The following is a 27673-nucleotide window of genomic DNA, read 5'->3' on the forward strand; positions in this document are numbered from 1 at the left end:
GGTCCATCTGGACCCCGCACCTATATGTTTGTTTGCCATTTTAAAAATATGTGACATACTGCCTCACCGTTTTATGAATTTGTTGGAATTTATGTCTTAATTAAAACACTAAAGCACCGGAAGATAAGCTTTTTGCATTGTGAAGGTATAATTAATTTGTTACTGGGGTCCAACCGGACCCCAGAGTAAAGTTTATCTGTCTTTCATTTTATAATTGAATAGCACACTGAAAGTTAACTTCTTTTATTTCTTTTATGTTCCATAATGAAACTACCAAGGCATTCCTTCTTGGGGTCCGTGTGGACCCCACTGCTGCAATAAGCACAGGCTGCAAAACAAAAGCCCTAAATTATTTTACAATTACTTTTTTGTTTTAAATTCTGTAAGAAAAGACCTAAGTTGTAATCCAGAATGTTTTACAGCTGCATGAGCTGCAAAAATCATGGATATAATGCCAATTTTTTTTTGTGGCGCTATAATTTGCTACATGTATGCTAGTTATTGCAATATTATTGCAATGTTATTGCATTTATAATACATCATTGATATTCAGCCATAGTGGATTTTGTTCTTCAATAAAGTTATGTCTGTTTGCTGCATTGAATTGGTTCTTACTGCATTGATTTCAAAGTATTCCCTCCTGGGGTCCATACGGACCCCGCCTGGTAGTTTGTGTATGTAAAATTGGCTGGTAGGATGAAGGTTAAGTGTGTTCTTTATGCCTTGGGCCCTTTAGTGTATTGCTGTTATTAATGCAAGATGTTCTGAACAAAACTTATCTGGTGATTTTGTCTTTATAAGCTTTAATTTTAAAGAAAAGTATTGGGGTCCAAACGGACCCCACATGGTAAGATTAAGGTGTAAAATAGCATGGTAGGATGAGGGTTAAAATAGCAAACGATTTACAATCAAGTTCTAAAAATGGCACATATAGTTAACCTTGGGGCGGTACAGTGGTGTAGTGGTTAGCACTGTCGCCTCACAGCAAGAAGGTCCGGGTTCAAGTCCCGTGGCCGGCGAGGGCCTTTCTGTGCAGAGTTTGCATGTTCTCCCCGTGTCTGCGTGGGTGTGCTCCGGTTTCCCCCAAAGACATGCAGGTTAGGTTAACTGGTGACTCTAAAATTGACCGTAGGTGTGAATGGTTGTCTGTGTCAGCCCTGTGATGACCTGGCGACTTGTCCAGGGTGTACCCCGCCTTTTGCCCGTAGTCAGCTGGGATAGGCTCCAGCTTGCCTGCGACCCTGTAGAACAAGATGAAGCGGCTAGAGATAATGAGATGAGATAGTTAACCTTCATGTTATATTCATACTTTTTAACAACATGGATTAATTTTATAGCAATACAACTGCAAAATATATTTTTAAATAACCAAAATATTGTATCTATATCTTAGTTAGTAGCGATCCGAATAATTGACAATTGTTCCACAAAATCGAGTCGTACATGAGCTGATAGCTGACAAGGTGCATAGCACCGAGTCGGCTATAAGGCATGTACGACGAGATTGAGTGGAATAACTGTTTTTATTCTATCCACATTCACTGGATTTTGAGAAACAGAGCATTTTTATTTTTATTTTTTGCAAATTCGAAAAATAAAAACTTTACACAAAGCGTCCAAAATCATTTCTGCTTATAATGTAAACAAACCAGTGAAATGACAGGGGCAATTTGTGAAAAATGCTATAATAATAATAATAATAATAATAATAATAATAATAATAATAATAATAATTCTTGAAAATTTAAAAAGATACGTTCTTCTCATTAAATAACTTCTTTCCATGTTTTGTTGCTTTTTTTTTGGGGGGGGGGGGTGTTGTTTTCAAGTAAAGTTTTTATTTTGTCCTCGGTTGGTTCAGCAACATGCTCCAACATTTTGTTTTTCTCTACTTATGGTATATCAGCTGATATCCTAGTAGTACAGAAGTCAATCAGAGTATGTGATTGCTCATATCCAATGAATGTGGATAGAATAACATAAAATAGACACATAAAACACATCTCATCTGTCGGCGTCTTTATTTTTGGCAGAAGCTTGAGCACTTGTGGGAAATAGAATGAATATAACAGCCACCGAAACCACATTTGTGTTTCAGACATACAAACACTTTAATTTAATAGTGTCAGGTCATTTCGAAATGTTATTTTTAAAAATTATTTTTAATTTCAGTCAAAAAATTAAGGCAGGCGCAAAAACGTTTTATACTTCTTATAACACAGCAATTCACCAACAGTTGCAATTTGTATTTATTAGAGAATGACGTCATTTTTTTAAAAATCAATTTATAAATACATTTGATGTTATGGAATATCCATGAGACAAGTTAGTTCCTGTTATCACTTCTGTTATAGCAGCTATAAACAGCAGTTCCCTCAGCAGCCTCTGTTTTCTATCTATCGCTATCTAATGAGAAAAAAGTTGCAGCTTGTTATGTTTCTGAGAAGTCTTTTTGTCGAAATGTACTGATGTTTCAAGGCACTGATATTGGATACTTCTTCCTTAATGTAAAATAGATGTTAAATAGACATGTGGCAGAAAACTGTACCATATCAGTGATTATTCTATCTGCATTCACTGGATATGAGCAATCACATGCTCTGATTGGCTACTCTACTACGAGGATATCAGCTCATATACCGTGAGTAGAGGAAAACAAAATGGCAGAGCGTTTTGCTGAATCGAGGATGAAATAAAAATTCTACTCGAAAATGAAACCCCAAAAAATACAAAAAAAGCAACAAAATGTAGAATTAAAGTATTTGATGGTAAGAATGGATCTTTTTTTTTCCAAGAATTATTATTATCGCTTTTTTCACAAACTGCTCCTGTCATTTCGCCGGTTTGTTTACATTCTAAGCAGAAATGATTTTGTCGGACATCTTGTATAAAGTTTTTATGTATCGAATTTGCAAAAAATAAAATTAAAATTGCTTTGTTTCTAAAAATCCAGTGAATGTGGAGAGAATAAAACAGTTATTCCACTCAATCTCGTCGTACATGGCTTATAGCCGAATATCAGCTCATGTACGACTCGATTTTGTGGAATAACTGTTAATTATACATTTCCTTTGTTCAATAAATATACATTTTGCACAATAGATTTGTTATTAGACTTGGAGGTGGAGTGTTGACCATATGTCTACCAAGTCTCTGTGAATGAGCTGAAACAGTATTGTATTAGAGTATTCAAATGAGCCAGAACCATTATCAGAGATGCTGTTTTGGAAAATTAATCAACACAGAATTCTACAGTATAAATGATATGAATGGTTTAAATCAGGAGTCATCTGGCAAACCCTGAACTGTATTTCACTTGCAAAAAAATATTTGAGCTTTGCACGAACTTCTGCAGCTATGTTAACAGATCCTCTGTTGTAGCTGGTTTTAGATCATCTAGTCTCATCTCATCTCATTATCTGTAGCCGCTTTATCCTGTTCTACAGGGTCGCAGGCAAGCTGGAGCCTATCCCAGCTGACTACGGGCGAAAGGCGGGGTACACCCTGGACAAGTCGCCAGGTCATCACAGGGCTGACACATAGACACAGACAACCATTTACACTCACATTCACACCTACGGTCAATTTAGAGTCACCAGTTAACCTAACCTGCATGTCTTTGGACTGTGGGGGAAACCGGAGCACCCGGAGGAAACCCACGCGGACACGGGGAGAACATGCAAACTCCGCACAGAAAGGCCCTCGCGGACCACGGGGCTCGAACCCGGACCTTCTTGTTGTGAGGCGACAGCGCTAACCACTACACCACCGTGCCGCCCCCTAGTCACATGTGTTTAGATAAATGATTTATCTCAAGGCATCTCATTAAGCCAGAGAGAGGTCAGAAAGCAAGGTTTTGGCAGAAGCAGAATTTCTATAGACAAATGGAAGAAGAAGTAGTGCGTGTTTCTTCCCAAGGAGTTTCAATGCCAAGTCAAGTCAAGGTATTTATCCAGACAAAACAGCAGAGGTGGACAAAGTATCCAACTTCATTACTTAAGTCAAAGTACAGATCCCACTGGTCAAATGTTACTCTGATACAAGTGAAAGTTGTACCGTCAAATTTTTACTTAAGTTAAAGTACTGAAGTACTCGCTTTTAAAAATACTTACCCTTAGCAAAAAGTAGTATACTTAAAGTTCATTTTATTAAGTATGCTTCAGTATAAGTATAGCAAGTATACTACAGACCATGTACTTTTAGTGTACTAGAAAGTATACAAATTTAATACTTTTTCAGACTAAATTGGAACATTTCAAGTTTATAAAAGTATACTTTAAAGTTCATTTTAAGTTTGCAAAAGTACACTTTAAAGTATACAACAAGTACACTCATCTATATACTATCAATGTACTTGGTATATCCCTCTCGTATGCTTAAAGTATACCACAAGTACACTTATCGATATACTGCCATTGTACTAGTTATATACTTCGAGTCCCTATTTTTAGTTTATTATTGTATACTTTAAGTATACTGTTATAAACGTTGGTTATTTCACTAGTTTACTTGTTATACTTTAAGTTTGCTTGGCATATTACTTTTTTTTTAAAGATTTTTTTCACCAGGACAGTGTAGAGACAGGAAATAAGCGGGAGAGAGAGACGGGGAGGGATCGGGAAACGACCTCGGGTCGGAATCGAACCCGGGTCCCCAGGTTTATGGTATGGCACCTTAGCTTACTATTTATATCCTGGAAATATACTCCTTAAGGTATTCTTAAAGTTTACTCATACTGTATGTACACAAGAGTGTGATGCATTTACAAAATCACAAGACAGAATGTTGAAAACAAGTTTGATATATTTTCAAACATTTCAAAAACAAAGACCTATGAAATCAAGTGCTTCCTTACTGGAGAAAATGAAAGGAAAAAGTGCACATTTGCATGTAAAAATTTTGCAAGCATGCCAAACAGATACCTTTATCGTGTGTGTGTATATATATATATATATATATATATATATATATATATATATATATATATATATATACAGGCCTAGAAATTCATATATTTTTTCACCAGCCAGCCGGACTAGTTACCTTCCAAAGTAACTCGCCAAACAGAAAATCAACTAGCCAAAATTTGTTCATGTATGAATTTTACTTCTGTCAAAAATAACGCAAACGAGAGTAGTTACCATTGTTCATGACTAATGTGCATTTATTTCAAGACCCGAGTATTTTGATACTGTTGTTAAATACATAAATGAGAACAACACAGAGCACCATAATATAATATCAACAAATAATAATATATTGGAAAACTTGGCAACTTGGTGTATGAGTATTGAAAACAAATATACTTACTATCATGACTATAGCACCCAAAATATGTCCAACATGCTTTCTGTATTTAACCATTTATGAGAGAGAAAGCATTAGGAGCTTCATATTGATTCGGAATCAACTTGAAAAAAATTAATTATTCCATAAAAATCGTATCGCAGCCAAGGCCTACCCTGCTCCCACGTTTGCTTATAAGTCCTTTGTCGTTTCTCCTCTTCAGACCGAGGTCGCTGTGTCCCCGTCTCTGGCGGTTTCTGTACACCTTTCAGAAAATTCTACATCGCAATGTAGCTTTGGCAGATGTAGATGTAAACAACAAAAAAACACACGTGTTTAAATGGGCGATAATGTGGCCACATCTACTGAATTTGATAACGTGATGTGGCAGCGGGGGCGTGGCCAAGCGTTGGTCTGTGAATGGAGGATGGAGTCAGGGAAGGTAAGTGGTGGAATCATTGCACCTGATGGGGATTAACCTGTGTTTGTGTGTCTTCTCCGGTGACCACACCCTTTAAAAGGAGAGGAGAGCAGAGAAAGGGAGCTCTCTCTCCCCAACCAGAACGTGTGTGTGTGTGTGTGTGTGTGTGTGTGTGTGTGTGTGTGTGTGTGTGCGCGTGCGGCTGGGAAGTGATAAAAGGCTGAAAAGCTAGCAATAAATAGTTCATTGAGAACTCAGTTCTGGCCTGCCGTGCTTCTGTGCTCCACCCACCTGGTCCAATACTACACGTGATTACCGCGATATTCAATGAGATGCGTTATATGCATGCACAGTAGTGAAAAAAACGACAGCCTGACTCGTACACGATATGATTCGGAATTCTTCGGTATTTTCCGTCCTGCCGATAAACACATCAATTAACACAGACACGGCACACGCTTAATATGTGGTGGCTTTAGTTGACGATGTGTCTGAATCTTCGCTTCATATATATTTTTTATTTTCAACTAGCCAGCCGGGCTGGGCAAATGACAAATTAAGTTGCCTCAGGCGACCGGACCACCGCGAATTTTGAGCCCTGATAGATTGATTGATTGATTGATTGATTGATTGATTGATTGATTGATTGATTGATTGATTGATTGATTCCTGTTCTTGGCTGCAGGAGTTCCACATTGGGTTCCAATGTGGTCTTCTTTTTTCTGTTGCATGCTGAGATGCTTTTCTGCTCACCATGGTTGTAAAGAGTTGCTATGAGTTACTATATCCTTCCTGGCAAAAAAGCTCGAACCAATCTGGCCATTTTCCTCTGGCCTCTTTTGTCAGCAAGGCGTTTGTTTCCACCAGGCTTGTTGTACTCGAGTCCAACTCGTGCCCTAATTTTAAGGACTCATGACTTGACTTGGACTTGAGCACTGATGACTTGGACTCGGACTCGGACTCGTGCATTAACTGCATTCGGACTCGTAAATTGGAGATGAGGACTTGGATTTTTTCTTTATTTTTTGTAACATGCCATAATAATTTGGCATAAGATGTTTATATCTGCATTAATTTTTGTACTAATTTCATGTAAGAGTATCACACCTGCGTGCCTTGGTGCATGCATCAGATAGACTTTTGGGTGTGCACCGGACAGCGCGCGCGCCAAGCGGACTCTCATGCGCACACTATAAATTACTTGTACCTGCGCAGGATTAAGGTGCAATCAGTGCGCCAGTATAAAACTCTGAAAACGAACTTACTTTGTGAAGTATCGAGTTGCATTGCTGACACATTACTGAGCCTTATTTCCTTGTTTGGTTTCCTGATCCCTGATTTCCTGTTTCTCGTCTTTGATTCTGCCGAGTCTACGATAGCCTGTTTGTGCCTCACTCGACCTGTTGCCTGTTTCACTGTTTTACGATGTTGCCTGCTGTTCTGGATTGTTCACTTGTATTAATAAACACACCTTCTGTTCTTACATCCATCTCCCAACCATCTCTAATATAAACTAATGTTAATGGTGCTAAAACGGCCACCGTCAAATGGTGCAGTTGGAGTCTTGTTCTGGGACTTGACTCGGACTCGACTCGAAATTTTTTTTAATGACTTGGACTTGACTCGGACTTGAACACTGAGGACTTGAGACTGGACTCAGACTCAAGGTTTAGTGACTTGACTACAACACTGGTTTTCACCCACAGAGCTGTCCCTCCCTCACTCGATGATGTTTTTTGTTTTTCGCACCATTCTGTGTCGACTCTACAGACTGTTGTGCGTGAAAACCCCAGGAGTTCAGCAGTTTCTGAATTACTCAAACCAGTCCATCTGGCTCAAACCAACACCCATGCCACAGTAAAAGTTACGCTTTGCGATCACAATTTTTCCCATTCTGATGTTTGAAGTGAACATTAATAAACTGAAGCTCTTGATTTGTATCTGCGTGATTTTATGCACCGTGCTGCTGTCAAGGGATCGTCTGGTTACTGATCATGATAACTGCATGAAACAGTAGGTGTATGGGCGCTCCTAATAAAGTGGCCAGTGAGTGTATGGTATGTTTCTAAATAATGGGCTGGAACAATTAAAATATTAACAGTCACGTGCACAGCTTTATTTCTAGTGGCGCTCATCAGAAGTGCTAAAACATAAAGACTTTAAATTGTCTTATGTACTGACAAAGTACTGACTAGTGGTGAGGCATTAAAAGATTAAAAGGCAACTGTAGGCTTACAATCATGATATTCGGGTCTTGAGTCTAAAGTAGCTGGACCTTCACATACTTTAGATGAATAGCCCTGGTTTAAAATTACATGTCCAGGGGTACTTTTTAAATAAGGGAGGGGGTTCTTCCTGTTGGTAGGGTTGCCAAAGGCTGTGGATCTCACCTGAATGGGTGAGGTAGTACTGTAGTAGTAGTAGTATAGTAGGCTATGTTCGTGATTCATACAGTTGTCAGGGTTAAAAGCTAACACAACTTGGCAACCCTGTGTAAGGTCCCAGAGTGGAAGCTGTTCAGGCTCAGGGTGGATTTTCTCCTCACAAGACCGTGCTACAGTGTATAACATCTGAGCAAGTCAAAAAGCACAGAAATTTCCAGGCGACTTCAGGGAAAGAGAGTGAAGTTAAGTTGTGGTGGAAATGGCCACCCTGTTCAGGGAGTGGATCTTTTACACATGGATCATTCTGGATCTGCTGACGCTGCGCTCTGAACTCAGCGGTGGGCAACTTTATTTCTCTCTCTCTCTCTCTCTCTCTCTCTCTCTCTCTGGTGGTGTGTGTGTGTGTGTGTGTGTGTGTGTGTGTGTGTGTGTAAAAGTTTGTCCTAGCTCAAAACCTGCTCTAAATGTTTAAGAAAAGCCTTTAAAGTCATTCCTCTGCAGTGAAATTCAATGGCGTTAGAAACGGATCAGGCCTGGAACACAACACCATGTGGTACTTATGTACTTACACTAACTTTAACTTTGGTATGTAGGTTGTTAGGTGTCAAATTCTCATCTAGAAGTAGGTTCTTTGACTCTTACACCAAAGTAAAGGTTTATGAACCCACTGATGTATTAAATTAAGCTTTTAATGATGAAGAAAGAGTTATTCTCAGAGACAAAGTGCACTTTTTTCTTGTCCATAGACTGGAACCACCAGAGTACATGTTCAATACCTTCAGTGTGTAACTTTCACCTGGAAAAGTGAGCATAGCGTAGCTTTAAGTACACTTTAAGTGCCCAATTATTTATACCTTAAAGACCACTAATGGACTTTGAGAAAAAGGTCAGGACATGCTTAACACAACAACATTATACATTTTTTCTTCATCCATTTCCAAGCTCATTGCTTCTCATTGTGCATTAAAGCGCTTTCCTGCTAGAGATATTTGTGAAAAGAAGAAAGAAAAAAAAAGTTGTAGGGAAAAAACCCCAAATATATATATATTCTAACATTATTTTTGTTTCTAAACTGGAATTCGTCCAGTCGTGTAGTTATTTCAAGATTAGCTATTTATGCATTGTCATTGTTTTGTTTTTGCAAGATTTTGAGAAGTAATGGGTGTGACCCGCAGTACGGTTGTAACAGTTGAAACAGAAATGTTTCATGCTCGTTTCTCTATAAACGAATTGCAATTGGTGCACAAGTCATAAAGACTCATCCGATGTCTATTTTTATGTCCCGTTCTTTAGAAAGCAGCTCTTAAACCTCCCACGGCGTCTTGTTAAATCGATGTTAGGTTGGAAACAGCTGTACATAAATCATTATGATAGTGGTGACAGGAATGTCTTCCTGCCCACGTCCCATAAAGTACTCTTATTTATTTATTTATTTATTTTTCAATAGCAACACATCTCTCTTTGTTCTGAAAGCTTCTGAAAAGTATCTTTAAGGTCAGGGTTAAAAACATGAAGTACAGAGTATATCTTGAAAAATTATTCAAGGTACATAACTGGACCTCAAGGACCATTGATGTACCTTAAAGCTACATCAAAGATATCTTCTTAGGTAAAAGATACACAGTAAAGTGATGAAAGGTACCCCAGTAATGAAGAAAAATACAGTATTTTACCTTTGTTGCCACTGGTGCAGTTATAACCCTTGTTTCTTATGCTGTAAACATAATTATTCTTTCCATATTCACTGGATATGAGCAATCGCACGCTCTGATTGGCTACTCTACTACTGGGATATCAGCTCATATACCATGAGTCGAGAAAAACAAAATGGCGGAACGTGTTGTTGAACCAACCGAGGACGAAATAAAAATTCCACTCGAAAACAAACCCCTAAAAAAATACAAAAAAGCAACAAAATATGGAATGAAAGTATTTGATGGTAAGAACGTATCTTTTTTTTCAAGAATTATTATTATCGCATTTTTTACAAATTGCTCCTGTCGTTTCTCCAGGTTATTTACATTCTAAGCGGAAATTATTTTGTCGGACGTTTTGTGTAAAGTTTTTATTGATCGAATTTGCAAAAGTTAAGAATAAAAATGCTCTGTTTCTGAAAATCCAGTGAACGTGGATAGAATAAAACAGTTATTCCACTCAATTTCGTCGTACATGGCTTATCGCCAACTCGGTGCTACGTGCCTCGTCGGCTATCAGCTCATGTATGACTCAGTGTTGTGGAATAACTGTTAATTATAGTATAATAACTAAAGGAGATCCAACTATACATGATCTTTCCTTTTGGCATCAGTCAGTGGCCATCAATTCATTTTGAAATTGAACACAAAAGTATTTTAGATTAAAGATTAAAACATGTAGCTTTAATGGTTCTATAGTTGTACACCAAAGTACGGTTGGTAGATTTGTTTCTGATGCCCCTTTCATTTTGATTCACACACCAAATTTTGACCCAACCAAAAATAAATTGGTTCGGAACCTGAAAAGTTGTTTCCCAGCTGGAATTAAAATATAGCTGGATTTTCCCGCGTGAACCATAATGGCATCCATTGTCTGTGTCATAAGTTTGGAGAGGAAGCAGAGTACAGCAATAGGAAATATAATGGAAAAGGATACATATTTTTAAACAATGGAATGAAAACAAATATCTGCAATAACAGAAAAGCTTGCAGGTTAATCCAGGGGTTTTCAAAGTGTTGGAGAGTCAGCCCCCCCTCAGAGAGCAAATAAACAACAGCGCCCCCTTACAATTTTTGCTGTTGCTATACTTAATGTTACATTCGTATTTTTAAAAAATGGTTGTTGTACACATTTTTTTTTTTTTATTTTTCACATTTTAAACATCTGTGCTTTTTAAAACATCTTGTTTTACACATTTTAAACATCTCATAGCATCGTTAGCTAGCACCTCTTGGCAGACAACACACTGTGGCAGTGGAGCATCTTCAGATCCAGTCCATGAAAATCCAAACTTTAAATAATCGTGGTCATACTTCCTTCTTTTTTCAGTCCCCCCAGGATTCCGCAGGCTTTTTTTGTGATTGTTGCGGGCTAAAATGTCTGATGTTGCGGGGGGTTTCCAAAAAATTGCGATGAAAGTTGCAGTGTTTTTTAGGTTTTTGTTGCGATTACATTGCGGGAGGAAGTGAAAGTTGCGAGAAATTGTTGCGATTTTCTCTTTTTGTGATTAAAATTGAGTGATATGTTAAATATTAAGTTATTACTGAAAAACTATTGATAAAAAAAAAACAAAGACACTGAGAAATGGTCCTATAAACAACTTTACCAATATAAAAGATTACCAGGACTACAAAAATGCAGAAAAATAGGCTTTACTTATCCAAATGCACCTGTTGGTTCAAAAGTTAAAGTGCAGAGAACCTCACAGCACAACATGAAGTTACCTTCAAATATAATATAAATGCCTCAGCTTTCATGTAAGAAAAAAAAAACTATTAATACTAGTACTGTGTGCAGGCAGTCTCTCCTGAAGACTAAATTAAACAATAATTATAAACTAATAAAATAAATGGCTCAGGCTTCATAGAAGAAAAAAAAAACAATTTGAACAGAATCTCACAGTATGATGCTGAAGCTGCCTAAACAATGGAAAATAAAATACCATTTTGGCAAAAATGTTGGCCAGCATCCATTAATTTCTTGTAAGTAAAAAAAAAAAATGTAAAGTGCACACAGTCCTTCACTGTAAACATAACACACTTTCAGTAACAGAGTTTAAGCCTATATAAACACTGACTCGCACATCATGCAATGTTGCCAGATACTGCTGATGTTTTCCAGTCCAAAATATGTTCAAAACCCGCCAAAATGCACTTGAAACTGCCCAATCTGGCAACACTGCGCACATGCTGCTTCTCTTGAACATATACACGGAAGTAAGGCAGAAGGTAGTTTGTTGACGTCACCTCAAGACGACGCCAACGATTGGTCAAATTTGCGGGAAAGTTGCGGTGATTGGATATAATTGTAACACCGCCCTGAATTCGCGGGGATTGGTTGAATTTGCGTTGAAGTTGCAAATCGCAACATCCTGGAGGCTCTGTTTTTTTTGCTTGGCCCAGACTCTGTCTCCTCACTCACTGTAGCTTTAGGTACTAAAAATCCATCCATTTTGTCCCTGGTAAAGGCTAGCTGAAGTTCGCTAAATGCCCGCAATAGTAACTTATTCTGGTTTATTTTTCCTCACGTTGCGCCCCCCCTGAAGAACTCTGGCATCCCCCGGGGGGGCACCCCACACTTTGAAAAGCCCTGGGTTAATCAATTCGCACCGCCATCTTGCTACTACTGTTTACTTCTGTTGTGCATGATGCAACACCCTCTGTTCATGACTCATCCTTGATTACAATGTTTCTGCTCAAAACTGGTGAAAACATGGGCTGGTACCAAGCTGGCACCAGCAAACAAAGAATCCTGAATGGAACTGGGTCAAGAACCCGTTCCCTGTTGGTCAAAAAGGGGTATGAGAGCATTGCAACGGTTGTAACCAATTATTTCTTCTGCTGTTAACACAATTATAGTGTAATAACAGAAGCAAATCAAACTATTATTGGGACATCTGGTAGTGACCATAGATTCATTTTGGAATTGAATACAGAATCAAGGTTTGTATGTCATTTAAAGATATACAGTATATGTTGTTTTTTTGTAATTATTGCAGCATTTGTCAATTTGTCTAGCTGATAAAAATTGATAGCATTTCTTGCTCGTATGTCTAGAAGAAGCTGAAGACTGTGAAAAGGAACCATGTCTTGTTTTAATACCACTACATGATAGAAGCATTATGTTTTCAGGTCGTCTGTGCATCCAATCTAAGCTTCTCTTTAGCACAGTATTTCAAGAAAGAGTAGCTGAATTGTTGTAGGAGTTATCTGAAATTATCATTGTAACAATAAATGAATGGACTACACTTTGGAATTGATCCAAACAGGGTCCAGATCACACGAAGGTCAAATGTCTGGAACAGTTTTTCTATTTCAAAAGTGATACATATATAACATTTTAAGTAAATTTTCATCATCGGCTGTCCATCGCTAGCGATGATAACTGCTTCATTAGGATGCACAGAAACACAGATGGGCCATGAGGCTTGCACCAGAGCGACAGAGCCACCCGCAGCGGCAGAACAAACAGCCCAGTCGAGCCGCGATGGGATGCCTGGCCTCATGAGCTCTCGTATACTATTCTCCTCTCCTAACAAAGCACCTTGCATGGTAAGCTAAGACAAACAATGTCATGCGCCCATCGTGTTGTCTCTCTAGACCTCCAGACCTGATGCCAAGTGGTGCACAAAAGTGCCACAGGCTTGACGGATATGGAAGTTGCCCCGTAGTGACAACTGACTTGCCGAATGATGCCATCCATTGGCCATTTGTGTGGCTCTTCTACGTGATCAATGGTGCACCACCAGATGATCTGTTGGGTTCATCTGCCACATTGCACCGAAAAGCGCCCTGCTGCCAGCACCTTATTGGTGATGTACTATTGAACCCATAGCTGGAACCCAGGCAGGTGCTACTACTCCAGGTCAGAACGGACTTGGGAGCAATGGTGATTTAAGGGGTAACTCCACTTGCCCCAGTAATCAAGTCCTCCCGGACCTGAGATTCACCACTGGTTGCAATTTAAAGTCATACCCAGCACTAAGTATATTTTAAGCTTATTTCTGGCATACAGATTAGTAATAAGGAGGATGAGACTTGTTGGTTCATCAACACTGTTGTCTTTGAGTTCTACATGCAGACAAATTAACAGCTTTCATATATTCTGAAAGTATCCTAAAAGTTTACGAAATGCTAAATTTCAGTGTATTTACTTATAACTTTAAGAATTATTTTAGTATAACTTTAAGTGACTTTCCATGATTTATTAAAGTTAACAAAATGCTGTTAAAAAGAATATTTGTCACGTAAAGTTACTAAATTTAACATTTAAACATACTTTAAATGTGTCACTACTCCTTATAAGAATACCAATAAAGGGTTTTAAAGTTACTAGTATATTTAATGAATTTAAAAAGTTCAGTCAAGGTACTTAAAGTTACGACTAAATTTAAGAGCTGGTCTTAAAGGTAAATTAAATACACTACTAAATTTTAAAGGGGAACCGTCAGGGCTTTTTATAATTTATTTAGCTTTTGCCATAAGAAGATCTATATGTACATACATCATGGCATGGGAAACCACAACAGCTTGCACCAATTACAGTGGCCCCATTGTACCACATCTGCATGTCTTTAAACTGTGGGGGAAACCAGAGCACCCGGAGGAAACCCACGCAGACACGGGGAGAACATGCAAACTCCACACAGAAAGGCCCCTGTCGGCTGTGAGGTTCGAACCCAGAACCTTCTTGCTGTGAGGTAACAGTGCTAACCACTACACCACCGTGCCGCTTTCTAGGCATTCAGAGAAAGCCCAAACATATTAGCATTTCAAATGTTATATTTAGTTTCTCTCATTCTTTCATAATTTCATGATAATTATTCTCTTCTAATTTGGCCTAATTTTTTTTAGCAAATTTGCTTCAGAAATGAAAGGCATTACTGTCCTGAAAACATTAAAATCGAGTTATCCAATGAGATTTTTTTTGTTGTCTCTAGGTTGAGAAGAGTTTAGAGCTGCTCACTTTTTGGTTAGGACTTCATTGCCGGGACAGAAGGCCATGGCAGTGTATGTTTATGTAGGAAGTGACAGATGAATTAATCAATCAGATTTTGATTTATAGTGGGAGGGACCAAAAATGTATCGCCCTAGGTCTTCTCGAAGGCTAACACGAGCTTAACTGCAAGTCGGCACCATCAGCACAGCAGTGAAGTCACCTTCCAGCTGGTGTAGCGTTCATCAGTAGTGTTAGCAAACGTGAATTAATAAAACGGTCAAGCCAGTGCTATGGAGAGCAAGTAGCACAGGCTAACGACTTAGAAACTAAGATTTCTGTCTCCAGACTCTTCTTCCACACTGCATGGTCGCTATAGTATTTTTCACTCAGACTTAAGTATTCATTTCCCTCTGTAATTTACGGAGTTACTTTTAAAATCAACATCGACAGCTACACACAATGGAGGGACCTGGCAGCCTGATGCTAATCCCTTGCAAAATCCTTTGCCCTGTTGCTTTTTTGGTATCTGGCTAAGTTTTAGATGAGCTCAAGTCCCAGCTCTAATAGTAACACTTCATCACTGCTAAATTTAAGGTTCCTTTAAGGTTTAGATTGAATGCAATTAAATTCACATTTTTACCTCATGGTACTTCATACTTGTTGGTTGAAATTTGATTTGGTTGTGATGTTATGAATATAATTTTTTCCATCCCATTTGTGAATGGTCGCGCAAGTCCTTTAGAAGAAGTCATTTAGAGATAGGACTTCTTCTATGTATCTTAGGAGATAGGAAATTATAGGAAACATGGGTTTTGTCTTTGATATTAATTAATCATGTAAAATATGATCACGGCAACACATTTATAGAAATGATTTATCTTTAACATGCATTTTATTGCATTACAGATATATGTAGGAGAATAAATAGTTGAATGGAGGCATATTTGTAAAGATCTGTTCAGTGTATGGGAGTTTACTGTCTGGTATTGACCACGTCATATACGTATTTGTCTGAATAGCATGAAAAACTTTTTTTTAAATTTATTTATTTTTTTTACTCAAGAGATTTATAGGATTTGTGGACAGAATGAAAATATTGAATGCGCATATATAGTGTTTACCATTGCTGAAAAATTCTTATAAACTCCAATATTTAATACACACGCTTAAGTGCATACAGTCATTGTCTTGGTGTGAGCAGTGCAGGGCTTTTATTTCAGCTAAGAATGTAAAGGAAGCTCTGGAGCCAAGTTTTTTCTTGGTGTAAGTGGGGTTTCCTTCCTGTGTCTGGCATGCTTTATCACTGAGCTCATGTTCTGTGTGTTTGTGTAAAACCCAGACAGGGAAACTGAAGAAAAAAAATCCAGGTTGTAATATATAAATATAATTTTTGGTCTTTTTTTAAATGCAGGTGCAAAGGCTACGTGTCCACTTTCTCTCCGCCCGCAATTTATAGAGTTGGAGAAAGGCGGAACTGTCAACGTGACATGTGATTCATCTGCGTCTACTGAAAACTTGAGCTGGAAAATTTCAAACAATGTGTATAATGTGAGCACTTTGTTAATGAACTCGACCTTGTTGATAGAAGTCTTGGGCTGGAATGGAAAAGCATCGTGCCATGGACAGTTTGTGGGACTTGATGATTGTCAAAAAGACTTAAATATTACCATTTACAGTAAGGGTGGATTTTTTTGTGATATTTTAGTCCATTATGTACTTTATTACTTTTTAATACAACTCGCATGTCATCATGCACAGTTTATTTGCCATAGATATCATCATTTTAATATTCTCTTTCAGAGTGTCCAGACCAGGTGTCCATCAGGACCTTGGGTCTCGCAGAGGCAGAGCCGATGAAGGAAGGCAATAGTTATACACTCCTGTGTGATATTCAGAATGTTGCTCCTGTTCAGTTCCTCACGGTGAACTGGTACAACGGACAAAATTTAGTGAAAAGTGAAAGATTTGATGAGAAGAACCCAGCGAATATAACTACAATGCTCAAGATCTCGCCAAACAGAAACGATACGGAAATCCAGCTCAGTTGTGAAGCAGAGCTGAAACTGGGACAAAAACTTATACAAGTGAAATCAGAGCCTCTCAACAGAACTGTTCATTGTAAGTAATGATTCATAGAAAAGGATCTCATATATGTTCTGAGCAGACCAAAGTTCAGAAAGAAGGTTGAGATGATTCACACTACCATCCATATGCAACTGCATTCATGTTGTTGCTGTTGTTTTCTTTTCCTTTGCTCCTCTGCCCTAGCCATACCAGTTATAAAAGAAAAATTGCCGCGGCAGGTTCCAGTGTTTCGCGGCTATCCGCAGACCCTCATTTGTGAGGCCAGTGGGTATCCAGAGCCTACTATCACATGGATCTTCAACAACAATAGAATAGAAGGTGGAAACCTGATAGTAGAAGAGGCCTCTGGCAAATATACCTGCATCGCAAGCAATTCTCTTGGGAATGACACCAGAGAGGTCAATGTAGTCCTGGAAGGTAATAATACTTTAATTTACTCCAACCCTTATCATACAGTACCAGTCAAAAGTTTGTACATCCCTACTACTCATTCAGAGGTTTTTCTGGATTTGGAGTATTTTCTACATTGTAGAACAAAACTATGACGTGTGATGTTTTAGATTTTTCAGAGTATCCAGCGTTTACCTTGATGACACTTTACACACTATTGGCATTATCTTAACCAGCTTCATGAGGTAGTCACCTGGAACGTTTTTCAATTAACAGGTGTGTCTCATCAAAAGTGGACGAGTTTCTTGTCTTCTTCATGCGACTTAATGAGACAATCAAACAGTAAATAATAACTAGATAGATACTGTGACTAAAGTCAAAGTAATTTGCGCTAGCTGTTACAAACCAGACGGCACAGTGGTGTAGTTAGCACTGTCACCTCACAGCAAGAAGGTTCTGGGTTTGAGACCAGTGGTTGATGGGGGCCTTTCTGTGTGGAGTTTGCATGTTCTCCCCGTGTCTCCGTGGGTTTCCTCCAGGTGCTCCGGTTTCCCCCACAGTCCAAAGACATGCAGGTTAGGCGAATTAGTGGCTCCAAATTAACCATAGGTGTGAATGTGAGTGTGAATGGTTGTTTGTCTCTATGTGTCAGCCCTGTGTCTGGTCACCATACCCTGTAGATCCAGATTGGTAAGAGAGAGCTAGAGAATGACGCTTAGTGAGGAAAAGTTGCACCCTGCCACCCTGAACGAAATAAAAAAGAACTGATTGAAAAAATAATGAAAATTGACAGAGTTATAAGTGATTGAAAAAAATCCAGTTTTTCATGGATCATTCTGGTTCGGTGATCCAGATCAGCACCAAAAGTCATAGCAACGTAATTCATCCCAGAGGTATTCTTCATGGGAAATTTAGTGATGATTAGTTGAAAACTGAGGGTGAAATAGCATCCTAAAAATGTTAGGAGAATAATAATCAGAAAAGAAGAAGAAGAAAGTAGAAAGATCCTGAGTGAGAGGAACAATTTGCACCAGCATTGCAAGCGCAGATTAAAAATACAGCCCTGTTCCACAACTGTAGTAATCCATATTGTATCAAGAACCACTGAACTAAGTAAAGAGAAACGACATCTATCATTACTTTAAGACATGAAGAGTCTTTTAATTCATAAAAAATAAAGACAAACCATTGAGTTAGAAGGTGTGTCCAAACTTTTGACTGGTACTATACATCATTCACACTGTAATCAAGGCTTAAAATCTTTCCCCATTTGAGCATGACTTCACAGGTTGTTGGTTTTGAATTGAATTCTGAAGAACAGGCAGCGTGTGAACATTTCTTCTATCTTCCATTGTGCATTTTGATACAGGCTGAGGCATGTTAGGGACAGGGCTATAATGTTATGCCATAAATATAAATTTCATGAAAAACAATCCTATGAGTGATAAACATCTTTATAATAATGAAAAATAATGAAAAATATATTTAACAAGGTTGAAGACTTTGATGAAGAATAATGAAGAATAGGCCAGTTTATACAAGTTTGTTTTGATCTGCATTTTAAAGCACGGATCTGTAGACCGTTCAGAATGTTCTCTGGGACACTATTCCCTGTAAAGGTTGCACTTTGAGTGATCCTCAGGAGTACCAGAAGGATGATGTGAGCTGAGCTTGTAATGGGTTTTATTCTATCCACATGCACTGGATATGAGCAATCGTGCGCTCTGATAGCCTTGTAGTAGAGTAGCCAATCAGCTCATATACCGTGAGTGGAGAAAAACAAAATGGTGGAGCGTGTTGCTGAACCAACCAAGGACGAAATAAAAACTTGACTAGAAAACAAAACGCCAAAAATTATCAAGGATGTAAAAGAAACAGAAATAGCTCAAAGAATACAGTTTTTTTTTCCCCTCCAATATCTCCTGTTCCACACTCCAGCCCAGTCGGTGGCAGTAATGCACCTTTAAGTTGGTTAGCCAACTTCCAAAAAACTCTAAAGAAGAAGAAAAAGAAAACCCCCAAAAATACAAAAAAAGCAACAAAATGTGGAATGAAAGTATTTGATAAGAACGTATCTTTTTTATTTTCTCAAATTATTATCATCACATTTTTCACAAATTGCTCCTGTCATTTCGCCGGTTTGTTTACATTCAAAGTGGAAATGATTTTGTTGGACGTTTTATATAAAGTTTTTATTGATCGAATTTGCGAAAAATAAAAATAAAAATGCTCTGTTTCTCAAAATCAAGTGAACGTGGATAGAAGAAAACAGTTGTTCCACTTAATCTCATCATACATGGCTTATAGCCAACATAGTGCTACGTGCCTCATCGGCTATCAGCTCATGTACGACTCGATTTCATGGAATAACTGTTAAATATCCTTGGGCTTTAAATGACTTAAGCAGGACTGTGTGGTCAATGCACATCTTTGTGTGTATAATATGACTTAGTGTAGTCTGTATGGTATAGTATGGAAAGTATAATGTCTGCATGGTGTGCACAGTTTACATCTTAATGGCGTCGGCTGCAGATTTGTTCATTCGGAAGACTTTTGGTGATCGCAGAATGCCGTATGTGACCTGACTAAGCAATAATCCAAAAAGAAAGTTATATCGATTTATCACAGGAGGAAAAGCTGCACGAAGGGATTTGGAGCTGAATTTGTTTAACATATAGTGAGAACTTCACGATTTCTCACCATGAAGTAGTTACTGTCGACTGTAGAATGTGCAGTGACACTGTATCTCTCTCCCTCTTTGGCAGACTCAGAAATGACTTTTTTGGTTATTAATGATAAATTATAAAATACATCATTTAACTATTTTGATGATATTGTCATGACAACGTATCACAGAATATTGTTCTATGCTATACTATATTCCTTGATTAGCTGGATAATGTGTGTTAAATTAAGCTGGTTGGAGTATTGAAGCAGCGTTACTTCTGCCTTCTCTTTCTGTCTTGAGCCCTTTTTACACAGATATTCCGCAATATTGCCGTAAAAAATATTGAGATCTGTCAATGTTCCGGGTTTGGTTGTTTATACATTGTTAGAAATAGGGGTATAGGAGGAGTCCATTTCTGTCTTCAAGGTACAGTCTACACTAATGTACCCCCTACGGCTCATTATTAGACCTCAAGTAACTGTGTACCTTTCTATCATCAAAAAGGTACATATATGGTCCCAAGCAGTATATAAAGGGTATAAATAAGTACCTTAGAGAGGGTATTGCCTCAGTGACAAGGCGCTGTACCCCTAAAGGTACAATAATGTACTTTATTTTCTGAGAGTGTAGGGAACCAAATAGAGTCAGCATACAGTATAGCTGTGCCAGTGTGTGTTTTTACACAGCATGCCAGTGTTCCACAACCAGAGGTATGATATGTAACACAACAGAGCGTCGGCATCTAGGATGACATTTAGCAGATGCCCTTTTCCAGACCGATGTACAGCATACCCCCTGGGGAGCAACTGGGGGTTAGGCACCTTGCTCAGAGGCACTTCAGCCAGGGAATTGAACCAGTGACCTTTTGATCCCAAAGCTGCTTCTCTAACCATTAGACCATTGCTTCGTACAACATAGTGCGTGTCGGCAATACGAATACTCCAAGCATACAGGAGCTGCTTTCAAAATAATAACAGCAGCTTAACTGAACTGGGTTCAGTTTCCCAAAAGCATCGTAGCACAAACATCATCGCTAAAAGGTAGAGCGAGCCTCACAATGAACACTTTCTCTCCTAGTTCAGATGCTCTTAGCGTTAAGAGGCTTTTGGGAAACGCACCCCTGAGTGTTGAGGTGCTTTTTGTTAGCTGAGTACATTTCTAGCACTTTTCAAACACAAGCCAAGTTGCTGTGCGATCAGAAATATGTTGGAGGAGAAAGTGATGAGAAGTAGGAAGCGATTCGAGGCAGAAAGGCACACAGACCTTAGATGCCGTAGACAGACACATATGAATTCATGCTGGTCTCGGAAAGAAGAATGTCGAAAATGTCACACCCCTGTCCCACCATACTGGCTGTCCCTTTTACGCAGACGTCAGTCCCGCCTCTGTTACTATCAATCGTTCTGGCTCAGAGGCGAAACAACACAGACTCCCTGTTCCACATTCGAACATTTTACACAGAACGCGAGGTCAAATAAAGGCGCACCTTGAACAGACTGTGTAAAAGGGGCTTTGCTCTTTAAATAATCAATAAGGCATATATATATAGTGGTCAGTGATATGGAAAAAGTATCAGTATAATTTATCTATAATTGGAGACATTTTCACGACACACAATATCTCGCAGTACAGTATTTAGGTTTGCTGACAATGTGCCAAAAAATGCTATTCTCTTAATAGCGTTTTCATTAAATAAACACGAAGGAAAATTAAGCAAGCAAGCAATGTAAACTATTTATTTTAAAGTCGAATCAGGTACTTGAAAGGAGTCATTGTCATCAAATCAGTGATGATACCTGTGAAGTGTCTTGTGACGTAATTTATCACAATATTGATGTTTATCACGATATCATCAAACTCTTATCCCAAAACATGAAACACTGGTCTTATGAAATGGTATCCTTTTCAAAATGTATAATATTGAGATGTTGGTGGTTCCAATTTGAGCACGATTGTGAACATTTCACATTTACAAATGTAATATTTGATTGTATGATTTTTCTGTGGGTGAGTGTGGAATCAAAAATCATAATGATTTTTACCAGTGTATATACAGTACAGTAAGCTCCGCCTTTCTTTTCTCTCTGCTTCATGTTTATCCATGATGGACTACAGTACACACTGATCCAGATACAGCTTAGATCAATTGTATCTAAAATAGCCACTGAAATTGCAACTGTTCTGTTTTTTTTTGTGTTTTTTTGTTTTTTTGGTGTGTTTCTCGACACAGAGGATTACCTGCCCCTGATCGCAGGTTTTGTTGCGCTCGTGGTGGTGATCATCTCCGTCTTCTTCATCAGTATCTACTCCATCTACTACAAAAACACCAAGATGGGCCACTACACCGTCGAGGGCGCCAAGCCCAAAGCTCAAAATGGCAACATAGCACAGAATGGCAAGGACAGCACGATTCCCATGAAGAAAATCATGGTGTAGGATGTGCTTTTAGTTCTTTTGTTTGCAACTATACAGATTTCTGGCACTCAGCATGATCTGTGATGGATCAGTTCCAGTGAGCCTACAGTGGAGCAACAGTACACTGGGATAACGGATACCTACAGGAGCGCTGGACCTCATTGGGAGTATAGCTAGCTCATTTGGATTCCTGCTCACTTTATCCCACCTAATATTCATCTGCCATACATATCAAGCCTACAATCTCCATTTATTAATTCAGTTCATCTCACACCATGAGGGATCTTGTGCTGTGTCAGAGGAGCCCATGTTAAACTACTCTTTACTGTGTCAATAATAATAATAACTTGATAGAGACTGTGACTAAAGTCACAGTAATTTTCACTAGCTGTTACAAACCAGGTCATCTTGTCACCGTACCCTATAGATCTGGAACAGTAAGAGATAGAGAATGACGCTTAGTGAGGAAAAGTTGTGCTCTGTCGCCCTGAACAAAATAAAAAAAAACTGATGGGAAAAATCATGAAAATTGAGAGAGTTATAAGTGATTGAAAAAAATCCCGTTTTTCATGGATCATTTTGGTTTGGTGATACAGATCAGCACCAAAAGTCAGAGCAACGTAATTCATCCCAGAGGTATTCTTCATGGGAAATTTGGTGATGATTGGTTGAAAACTGAGGGAGAAATAGCATCCTAAAAAAAAAGACATCAGGAGAATAATAAGAAGAAGAAGAAAGATAGATAGAGAATGTGACTAAAGTCACAGTAACTTGCCTTGCTACCTTTGTCAACTGAAGGTCAAGAAAAAGTTGCGCCCTGCTGCCCTGAACAAAAAAAGAAAAAAAAAGTGATTGAAAAAAATTATGAAAATTGACAGTTATAAGTGATTGAAAAAAATCCCATTTTTCATGGATCATTCGGGTTCGGTGATCCAGATCAGCACCAAAAGTCACAGCAACATAATTCAGCTTCATGTGAAATTTGGTGGTGATTGATTGAAAACTGAGGGAGAAATAGCGTCCTAAAAAAGTTATGAGAATAATAATAATAAGAAGAAGAAAGTAGAAAGATCCTGAGTGAGAGTCACAATTTGCACCAGCGCTGCTAGTGTAAAATAATAATAATAATTTCTATAGCGCCTTTCACAATCTCAAGGTTGCTTTACAGGAGGAAAAAAGACTAAGCAGATTTGAAAGTAGAGAAAGAAGCGCAGTCATGGAGAAATTGAGGAAGAGAAGTCCAGAGTTTGGGGCAATGGTGCTGAAGAACCTGCACCCCCCATGGTGCAAAATCTGGTGCATGGGACAAGAAGTAAATTATTGCTAGAGGACTTTAAAGCTGTACTGCCTTTCAGATTTTCAAGTGTAGGTCATAAAAATCATTTTCTCTGACACCTAGTTATTTTTGTTTAGTGGACCGAAGGCTACTGAATTCGAATCACAGACTTTCAATTTTATTAGTTTTTTTCACAAAACAATTAATGACTTTAGAGCCACATGGTCCTAAATTCTCTGCTATTTTTTCCTGCTTTACCATGACCCAATTCAAGATACTATGTCATGCATCACGTGGTGGGCTTTCCCCGTTCACGCAAGGCATTGTGGGATACAAATTTGAAACAGGAGAGAAAAATGGAGGACATGAGTGTGCGAATGAACCGTGAAAGCCCGACTACAGTAACGGAAAGAGAGAAGAAAAGACGTTACGTTATATATGAAGGAAAGGAAAGGCAGGACCAAACTAATAAATATCGGCGGTAATAAATATCGATCGGTGTGATCAGCTGTTCATTTAGCGACAGAATGATGTACGATCAAGGTAAACCTGTAGATGGCAGTAATGCAACACTGTGGATGCCAGCTGCCGTAAAATCCAAAAGAAGAAGACGAAGGTAAACCTGTGCATGCGCAAGCGCACACAGGGACTTCCTCTGTCTGCTTGACTGCACGAAGCGAGCGATTTCATGCACGTTATTTGCTTTAATCCCTTCAAATTAAATAACTTCCTAGCCACAGAATGGCCTGTTTTTTTGTGAGATATTACAGAAGTAAACATGTATCACAACGACCAAATTTCCTAGGGAATTAAATTTCACTGATTTTATGAAATCGAAAGGACATCTAGCTTTAATGAGTGAGTGAGTGAGTGAGTGAGTGAGTGAGTGAGTGAGTGAGGGTGTAGAGGGTCAGTCATTCCCTAAAGTAGATCAGAGCAAGATTATACAGGGCTTTGAAAGAGATGAGCAAGATTTTAAATTTAATACAGGACAGAACTGGTGTCCTAGGGAAATAATAAAGAACTACTGTGGGTTTTGAAGCCAGTATCTAGAAGACCTATTCGGTCATCTACTCAGAGACTTTTTAATTTTGCTTTTATTAGTTGCTCTGAAATTATGTGTGCTAATGCAAACCGCTAGATCGCAGCACTGCTGAACTGTGTACCGTGCACTAACTTTAATGCAGTGATGAATGCTTCTGGGGTTCTTTTTGTGAGGTACCTCCTATTAAAACACAGTGCCTTAGAAAACACACTGATCATTTTAACGATATCTAAAAAGCATATTTATTCCCAGAAATTGTACATTTACAGACACTGAATTGTATTAAATTCTTGATGTGTGTGTGTGTGTGTGTGTGTGTGTGTGTGTGTGTGTGTAGATACTGTATGTAAAATATCATTTCAATTATAAATCTCTGAAACAAAACTGCACTCGGGACAAACGTCTCGTGTAACTGCAGGAAAGTGTTATTTCTGTCAGTGTTAAAGTGCTAGGAATGGCGCTGGAAATGCTTTATTACTGACTGTTTAAACAGAAGAAAGGAGATAAGCTGATTGAGCCCAGACTTACTCAAAGCATTTCCCTCCTGCTTTTGTGTTAACATACTCTGTGTACATGACAATCATGCCTTCTATGCCAGCACTGTTTCGTTCTGTTTAACTAGATCTGTATATCATGCTTCTTCAGTGTTTTTTTTCTGTTTGTAAATGCTTTTATCGAGAGATTAAATATTAATCTTTTTATATAATAAGTGCTCATTTCTGTTTCTTTGTTTGTTTGTTTGTTTGTTTGTTTGCAAATTCACCTTCATTTGTGCTCCTCATGGAAAATATATCATAAATATGATCAGTTATATGAAACAATTTGGGATGAAAGATGTCCAGAAATTGAAGGTTTGCCAAAAATATAAGAAATTAAAAAAATATATATTCATGACAGGGAAGTTACAAAATTATGTCAGTTATTAAATAATCAGCTAAGCAACTTTATGGGTCTAGGGTCTAGGCTAGGGCTGGGTGATATGAGCTAATATCAATATCATCATAAATTACGTCACAGAACACTTTTCTGAGATATCACAGGTATCATTAATTTTTCTATAACACTGCAACAACTTCAGGGTTAGTTATGGTAATTTTCCTTCCAGTTTTGTGTCTTAAATGCTTCAATTTTGTAAAAATTTTACATACATTTGTAATCGAAGCAAATCATATTTCAATTGTTTTATTTTTACACATAGGACTGCTGTTTTGATGGCACACTGTTAGCAAACGTTATAATATTAAACAGTCATTCGCTGAAGGTGAAGTGAATATCGGAGAATAAGTCAAGGCGATTATTTAAATAATATTGGCTGACGCTGAGTGGTATATCAGATATATTCCATTCAGCTAGCATGATATTGAATGAGTCGAAGATGAGTAGCTGAATGGAATACATCTGATATACCACGAAAAAAAGCCATTATTATTATTATACATACATACATACACATTCCTTTCAGGTGTTCAACGCGTCTTTCTCTTTCAAAATTCTCTCAAAATCTTCCGTATTTAATGAAGCAAACCTGGTGGCCATGTTTGTTTACAGATTATCCCAGTCACTCACTAGAGCAAAAGTTTTACATCTCTAACGTGTGACGTCATGTTGTCCTGACAACCATGCAATATCGGAAACCATATTCAACGCTCATTCTCTATTGGATAAAGTGACATAATACACATAGGATAAGCGATATGATAACAATATTGCATGCTATCAAACCAAATGAATGGGACCTGCTCAAAGGGAATAGAGCACATGTTTTTATTCCATTGAAAAAGTGTTCTGTATGTATAATAATCACCAATATTTACTGAGCCTGAGGCAGATAATTGTTTTAGTATAAATACACAGGTGACTATTTTAAAAAAATTGTTAAATATATATATATATATATATATATATATATATATATATATATATATATATTCAAACTTCAAAAGTCGCATGCAAATGTAACAACGGTGCGATGCAGACTTGTCACTTATCTACGCCGACTCACATGAAATACTTTATTTTGAAATCGGTAAAATAAACCACGATCCCACCTTACCTATGAATAGTTTTAGACCAAACTTCGTAGCATCTTTAGTGCTTTTAGGAACAGCATTTTCTTTCATCATTTGTAATTTTTCCTCACTTATAGTGACAAAGCGATTGGCTGCCATTTTGCCGAGTTGATTATCGAGAAATATCGACCGATCAGCGTGAGCAATTTCCTATAATCACCTGCGTATTTATACTAATATGTATTATGAAAATGTCATAATATTTTTTTACATATCCACGCAGTAGGTCAGGTAAGGATGATATTCGTGTTGTCTTATACCACAATTCTGTTAAACTGTTGAGTCTGGTCAGTCAGAAGGTGTTTAATTTTCCATAATGGCAGCTCCAACAGCAAGGTAAATCACAGTTTTATATTACTGCACTTATTTAACATTATCATTTCTAAAGAAACAGCTGTATGCTCCACATAATACAGGACGAACAATAAGTGGATTTAATAAGTGTTTTTATTTAACATGCATCGTTAGTCTCCAGCTTTGCAACAGTCAGAGATAAAGCACTAACTTTAAGTTTTCTGACACAGGGACGTACTCAGGAGAGCGAGCTTCACTGTATCAAGCTACATTTTCCCCCAGTCTTATTAACTAAAAAATTGAGAGTTAACAGGAATGAACTTTTGTTCCACAACACTAAAAGCAACAGATATAAACTGATAAAAAGTATCATTTGTTATTCTTTAATAAGTAAAAAAAAAAAAGTAGAATTGTTTTGGAAAATAAAAGGAATAAAGCACTTTAGGATATAGGGTTATAGAAAACTAATCTATTTTTGGGTAACATTTCACATCTGGCCAGATCACACCACCGCATCATTTATTATTTTCCAAGTCTTCGTGTGCAACCACATAACAAAAACAGTGTGACGTATGCACCCACTGCCATGTTGGACAATATACGAATCGAGAATGCTATTCTAATTATTCTTGTTTTATATTATTAATCCAACAAACCATTACATCCATCCATTATCCATAAGCATTTATCCTGTGCATGGTCGTGAG

General features: G+C 38.0%; 1 protein-coding gene across 4 annotated transcripts in view; it reads left to right on the forward strand.

The window, feature by feature from the left end:
• The window catches only part of LOC132900482 (hemicentin-2-like), a 96745-nt gene that overhangs the window by 22300 nt on the left and 46772 nt on the right, over positions 1-27673 (forward strand). For 3 of the 4 annotated variants that reach the window (XM_060942595.1, XM_060942594.1, XM_060942596.1), the window contains exons 7-9: positions 16136-16399; positions 16525-16842; positions 16993-17226. In XM_060942595.1, the coding sequence (XP_060798578.1) occupies positions 16136-16399; positions 16525-16842; positions 16993-17226 (816 nt within the window). Of the gene's footprint in view, positions 1-16135; positions 16400-16524; positions 16843-16992; positions 17227-22097; positions 25313-27673 lie in introns of those variants that run through there. The other variant, XM_060942597.1, reaches the window with a different exon arrangement.

Source organism: Neoarius graeffei, chromosome 16, assembly GCF_027579695.1.
Source record: "Neoarius graeffei isolate fNeoGra1 chromosome 16, fNeoGra1.pri, whole genome shotgun sequence".
NCBI classification, from domain to species: domain Eukaryota; kingdom Metazoa; phylum Chordata; class Actinopteri; order Siluriformes; family Ariidae; genus Neoarius; species Neoarius graeffei.